The 6,942-nt window shown below is 48.3% G+C and overlaps 1 protein-coding gene across 3 annotated transcripts in view; it reads right to left on the reverse strand.

The window, feature by feature from the left end:
- ZDHHC17 (zinc finger DHHC-type palmitoyltransferase 17) overlaps positions 1-5,740 on the reverse strand; it is a 114,268-nt gene extending 108,528 nt beyond the window's left edge. For all 3 annotated transcript variants that reach the window (XM_062203174.1, XM_062203173.1, XM_062203172.1), the window contains exon 1: positions 5,590-5,740. In XM_062203174.1, the coding sequence (XP_062059158.1) occupies positions 5,590-5,682 (93 nt within the window). In that variant the 5' untranslated portion in view covers positions 5,683-5,740. The remainder of the gene's footprint in view (positions 1-5,589) is intronic.
- Positions 5,741-6,942: the final 1,202 nt, after the last annotated feature.

Raw genomic sequence — 6,942 nt, forward strand, 5'->3', positions numbered from 1 at the left:
TTTTGATTTTTTTTTTTAAAAAAAGGCACTGGGGGCCGGCGCTGTGGCATAGCGGGTAAAGCCTCCACCTGCAGTGCCAACATCCCACATGGGCACCAGTTCAAGTGCTGGCTGCTCCACTTCTGATACAACTCTGTTATGGCCTGGGAAAGCAGTAGAGGATGTCCCAGGTCCTTAGGCCCCTGCACCTGCATGGGAGACCTGGAGAAGCTTCTGGCTCCTGGCTTTGGATCGGCCAGCTCCAGCCATTGCAGTCAAATGGGGAGTGACACAGTGGATGAAAGACCTCTCTCTCTCTGCTCTTTTGTCTCTGCCTCTCCTCTCTGTGTGTAATTCTGACTTTCAAATAAATAAATCTTAAAAAAAAAAAAAAAAGCATCAGATCCTAAAGACTGTAGAAAGAGGAGTTGTTTTTTTTTTGTTTTTGTTTTGTTTTGTTTTGTTTTTGACAGGCAGAGTGGAGAGTGAGAGTGAGAGAGAGAGAGAGAGAAAGGTCTTCCTTTTTGCCGTTAGTTCACCCTCCAATGGCCGCCGCATCGCGCTGATCCAAAGCCAGGAGCCAGGTGCTTCTCCTGGTCTCCCATGCGGGTGCAGGGCCCAAGCACTTGGGCCATCCTCCACTGCCTTCCCGGGCCATAGCAGAGAGCTGGCCTGGAAGAGGGGCAACCAGGACAGAATCCGGCGCCCCAACCGGGACTAGAACCCGGTGTGCCGGCACCACAAGGCGGAGGATTAGCCTATTGAGCCACGCGCTGGCCAAAAGAGGAGTTTTGCCAATAAACTATCACAAATGAGTTTATCTATGTGCATAAATCTCTACACACACAATAGTGAAAAAAAAAAAAGGAAAGGAAAAAGGCAAAATCATTTTCACTAAAGAAAGAGAGAAAGGTCTTCCTTTTTCCGTTGGTCCACCCCCCAAGTGGCTGCTACAGCCAGTGCATTGCTGCTGATCTGGAGCCAGGAGCCAGGTGCTTCCTCCTGGTCTCCCATGCGGGTGCAGGGCCCAAGGACCTGGGCTATCCTCCACTGCCTTCCCGGGCCACAGCAGAGAGCTGGCCTGGAAGAGGGGCAACCAGGACAGAATCCGGCGCCCCAACCGGGACTAGAACCCGGTGTGCCGGCACCACAAGGCGGAGGATTAGCCTATTGAGCCACGCGCTGGCCAAAAGAGGAGTTTTGCCAATAAACTATCACAAATGAGTTTATCTATGTGCATAAATCTCTACACACACAATAGTGAAAAAAAAAAAGGAAAGGAAAAAGGCAAAATCATTTTCACTAAAGAAAGAGAGAAAGGTCTTCCTTTTTCCGTTGGTCCACCCCCCAAGTGGCTGCTACAGCCAGTGCATTGCTGCTGATCTGGAGCCAGGAGCCAGGTGCTTCCTCCTGGTCTCCCATGCGGGTGCAGGGCCCAAGGACCTGGGCTATCCTCCACTGCATTCCCGGGCCACAGCAGAGAGCTGGACTGGAAGAGGAGCAACAGGGACAGAATCCGGCGCCCCGACCGGGGCTAGAACCAGGGTGCCGGCGCCACAAGCAGAGGATTAGCCTATTGAGCTGTGGCGCCGGCCATAAAGAAAAGTTTTAAAAGTACATTTTAGAAAATCTGTGAAAAGAGTGGATATGGTAATACTTCAATTTAATAGTCTAAGAGAAAAATCATGAAGCATGAGTATGGATAAAATGAATGTGAGATTTTTTTCAAAAGTTACCATTTAAGAAAGGGATAATAGAAAAGAGGCAATAACAGAAGTTTTGCAATTGAGAAAAAAGGGAAGCAAGCCAGAGATGAAAGGCCAAGATAATCTAGGCAATCCAGTTCAAAGCTCTGAGTCAGATCTTTCTCAAACTCGGTGTCCCTACAATACCCTGGCAGAGGGGGTATTGCGCTCTCATTCCATTGAGAAAGCAGAGACAACATTCTGAGTCTTTAAGAGTAGGTGAAACGGAAGACAGAGATTGAAGTGTGCCAGACCTGTAGACTTTTGTCCCTCTACCTAAGCCCTTCTTCTCACCATTATAAAATGACGGGAATCTGACACGGCTTACAGGCAACACTATTCAATTCAGCACTTAGATTCTGTCAGGAATCCTACATATAATATATCTCCCCAACTACATCATTACCTTCCGAAAAACACATGCAATCTTTTCTATTTTATTTTAACCCATATAACCTAACACAGTGCTATATACCTCGTAAACAGATGCTCAAGTTCATTATATTGAAAAATAACAACTTACAATCACAGTATTAGAGTTAGAAGAAACCTTAGAGATTACCTAGGCTAGCCTCTTTATCTTAAAAGCAAAGAAACTAACAATAATTAAATATCTACTAGCTCAATGGCACAGAGCTAAGGCTACACCTTAAGTCCCAGAGAGTCAGTTCATCTTTTTCCAAATACCATTTAATTCTTACATTATGATAAAAGGAATAATCACCAATACTAACAATAATTCTAAAACACAGGTACTACTCACCCAATTTTACAAAAGAAGAAAATATAATTTTACCATGATGACACTCAGCGGCAAAACCCAGAATCCTGGTTTATCACCAGAACTCTGACTCATAATCAGTATCCTACATTGCCGCTCTCATTTAATTACCACAAAAATCACAAAGTCCCACAGAGTCCAGCACCTTGCCTGAACCACACACCATTAACAAATATTTAAACAACTTACTAAACGAATGGATTATTTAATTCCTTAAAAAGTAAGGTTCTCCTACCCCAAAACCAGAAACGTTCCTTGTTCATCTAATTACAGATTCTTCTAAGATTTAACAATGGCAAGTTTTAAGCAATGGCTAAATTCTTTATTCTGCAAATAATTAATCTGTTCAGCAAACATTTAATAAGAAACCACATTAACTGGAGCACCTATAATGTGCCATTTCTTGAACTTAAATGTTAGTCTCAATCCCTTTTCAGCCAAGTAAACTGGACAACATCTCCATTTTCCAATGAACAATCTATGGCTTAAAGAAATTAAATACTTGTCAAAGGACACTTAACAAGTTACTGAAGATCCAGAACTGGAATCCAAGTATGTCTGACTCAAAGCCTATTTTCTCCAAAATGGGATTAAATGCACTATTATTTCATTGCTCTCCAAGACAACAAAAGTGTTTCTTTCCAAGGGAGACCAAAAACACTGCTTATTCTAACAACAAAAATGCATAACCTCATTTAATCCTCCTAATAGCCTATTAGTTATGAATTATATTATTCTTGCATTATTATAAACAGTGAAACTAGAACTCAGACAAGTAGCTTGCCCAAGAACACCCTGCTGGAAAGTAACAGAACTATACCAGGTCCACACCAGGTGCAGGCACAGAAAAACAAAGTAGCAAGAAAGTAATTAAGAGCTTAATATGCAAAACATTTACTAATCAGACCTTGTATTTCACATGTACAAAGGAATGGTACCGTATCATTTACTCCAACGCCAATTTTCGATGATGAGAAAGTTGATTTTCTAGTAATACTACTATTAACTGGCAACCTCAAGACTGGTCTCTAAACTTCAAACCTACTGGCCGTATTAGACCAAGCCATCTCTGGACTTTTTACTAGTTAAAATTATTCTATGCGCAGGGCTGTGGTGTGGCAGGTTATGCAGCAGTCTACGGTGCCGGCATCCCTTATGGGTGCAGGTTTGAATCCCGGCAGCTCCATTTCTGATCCAGGACCCTGCTGGTGGCGTGGGAGGGCATCAAAAGATGGCCCAAAAAGCAGAAAATGACCCAAGTCCTTAGGCCCCAGCACCCACGTAGGAGACCCGGAAGAAACTCCTGGTTTCAGATGGGCTCAACTCTAGCAGTTGCTGCCATCTGAGGAGTGAACCAGTGGATGGAAGACTTCTCTCTCTCTCTAGCTCCCTCTGCCTCTCTCTAACTCTGTCTTTCAAATAAATAAATCTTAAAAAAAAAAAAAAAAAAAAGATGGCCCAAGTCCTTGGGCCCTGCACCCATGTGGGAGACCAGGGGGAAGCTCCCAGCTCCTGGCTTCAGCCTGGTCCAGCTCCCGCCATTACAGACATTTGGGGAGTGAACCTGCAGAGGGAAGCTCTGTCTCTTCAACTCTTTCAGATAAATAAATCTTTTTTAAAAAATTCTTCTTAAAGTAGCAAGCAAGCAACATATTGTAAAGCAAGGGCTTATGAATAACAGCACGTTGAAAGTACACAGAAAAAATATTTAAGTATCTTAAATACATTCACAGGAACAGACGAAGAGAAATACTCCTCAACATTTTCAAGGCATCACCTGAAAACTATTGTATTTCTTGACATATTTTTAGGGCCTAGGGGTAAGCCACAAGAGATGTCTCCAGTGCCAGTTCTGAAAATGCCACCGCTTTGATTCACAAAGTTTGGTCTTGCTGCACTGTTTATCAGAAGTCCAAAGTGGCCTTTTCCACTGAAACTGGCCCAGGTGTACAGTCATAAGGAACGGGCTCATCTGTTTTTGACAAACCAAAGTGATGCATGAGGGGTGGCTGCGCATTTACATTAACGTACTGTACCGCAGGACAGAGTGGTTGCTGTTATCCACATTTTACTAAAAGAATACGAGCACGCTCCGAACCAAAAATCCAGAAACAGACAACCATTTGAAGGCACAGTAACCAGGTGGAGGCTTCCTTGACTGTTCCCCCTACAACACACACACACAGATTCACCCCTCAACCTCATCTAAAACACCTGAGTTCTTCAGGCAGCTGTGTGCCGCCCCATCAACACTTCGCCGAGGATCATGAAAAGCCAGGAAGCATGAAGAATTGCTTCCCAGGCCTTACCATGCACCAGCTCCGCCACAAACTAAGAAGTAAACAAGCACAGAATGTGACTGATGCGGGAGCGGGCCACTGTTCGCTTACATGGGGAAGACCCTCAAGCGTTTGTGATGGGAGATGTGTTGCGCCGTCCTTCCCAAGGCCCCAAGAAAAAGCAGTACTTTGACAAGCTAATTGGGAGTGGGTTTATTTCCAAAAGTTCTGACCTCTCTTTTTTCATCGCTTAAAGACAAATGATCACAGAAGGACACCGGATACAAGGTGCCCGAGGTGCTGCCTATCGCATAACCTGGAAAACTGTCCAAGAAACCTGTGCCCTCACCCCCCAGGAGGGAGTTAAATGGAAGGACCAGACCCCGTCATTCATCCCACCACAGGAAAGGAGGAAATCAAAAGCAGACGCGCTTCCTCCCTAGCCCCCGAGGGGGTTGGAGTGAGGCTAGGGGCTTGAGCCGCGCTTCCACAACGGCATCAGGCCCGCACCACCTCTGCACCCGCACACTGCGCGGCCACAGGGCACAGCCATCAGTATCTCCACCTCTGTCCTCCAGGCACGGCCAGGGACTGCGGCCCAGAGCCCGCCCCGGTCTGGCCCGCCCCGCTATCTCCTCCCCCGCTATCCGCTCGCAGCCGCGCTCGGGCCTGGATTCGCCTCCCCGCCCTCCCCAACTTCGGCACGTCCCACTACCCCAACACACGTAGGCCTCGGCCCTCTGCGTGTCTGGGGGAGAAAGGTCGGGGGTCGCAGGGCAAAGGATGCCCTCGCGCGGCTTCTCACCTCTGGATGGAGAAGGGGCACGCAGCCCGCTTCGGTATCGTACTCATCCGGGCCGTCCGCCATCTTGGTGTTAAATCCCTCCTCCCGCTGCATGCCGGGAGAAAGCGTTTCACCCTCGCGGGGCTCGGGCAAGGCGGAGGGCGAGCGCGAGGGCGAGCGCGAGCCCCGCCAGAGGCGACGCGGCCGCCTCCTCCTTCCTCCCCTGCCCCCGTGACGCCCCCTCTTCCCCCTCCCCCCGCGGAGGGCGCGGGTCCCTGCGCGCGTGCGCGCAAGCACGGCCCGGGCCCGTACGCGAGCGCGCTCTGCTGCACTGCGCCGCTGCGGGCGCAGGGCTCTGGGCGTGGGCGCCGCGGCTCAAGGGTGGGTCCCGGCTGGAGGCAGATGTGTGCCGCTGGTCGCTGGGGGAGCTGGCTGTGCCGCTGATGGGTTCGGTCGGGAAACCTAGCCGTGGCGCGGGAGCGAGAGCCGAGCTGCCGACCGGCGGGTCCAAGTTGGGGAGCCCCAGGCGACCGACAGCGCCGCTCCCCCCACGCAGATCCCGGGGTCTCTCCCCAGAGACCAGGCTCCAGCGAGGAGGTTGTTGGGCTCTCAGGCTTGGATGTGGGTGTGCATCGCTCCTGTAGACGAAAGAACCCCTTTTCCCCATGTTCAAAAAGGTCACCCCGCAACCCATGACTCCAGAGGGCGCCCGGGAAAAAACAGATTAAACTTGGGGCTTCCTCCTAGAAAGCCTTTTCAAAATGATCGACTCTTGCCCTTGTTGGTCTTGAATTAGGTTAAAAAAAATTGCGATCTCATAGCCCACACATGTTTATCTGTTAGATTTTGATATGACTCAGGAATTCAAAATTAAAGTCATTTAAACGGAATTCACTTGAAACGCATACTAAAGCCCTTTTTCGAAGGTTGTTAGGGCTGAAGGAGTGGAGGGCGGAATGGGTTGTCCTTGGGAATAGGCTGGTGTGGTAGTTTTAGAAAGCACTGTCTTTGTTTTTAGCTACTGAAAATTGCCAATCTAAACAGCTCAGAGAACGATGCGGCTATTATAGCTGTTGATACTAACCCGCCTCCTGTTGAAGCCGTATGTACCAAAGATCACCGGGACAAAGGCGGCAGTCCAACGTCAGACTGCCTTGTCAATCTGCAGGGGGAGGGCTCCGGGGAAGCCTGGTGTGCCGCTGGAGATGGCAGGAGTAAGGCAACTTAAGAAGCGCTTAGGTTCCTGCCAAAGGAATCAGGAGAGTCTAGAAAGAGAATGGGGATCTGTTCTGGATTGGACGCATCTGCCAAGACTGAATAAATAAAAAAGGAAATTAAGAATGGATTGGATGCTATCCTGAGTCCAGGGCAACT

This window comes from Lepus europaeus, chromosome 10 (genome assembly GCF_033115175.1).
Source record: "Lepus europaeus isolate LE1 chromosome 10, mLepTim1.pri, whole genome shotgun sequence".
Classification (NCBI taxonomy): Eukaryota; Metazoa; Chordata; class Mammalia; order Lagomorpha; family Leporidae; genus Lepus; species Lepus europaeus.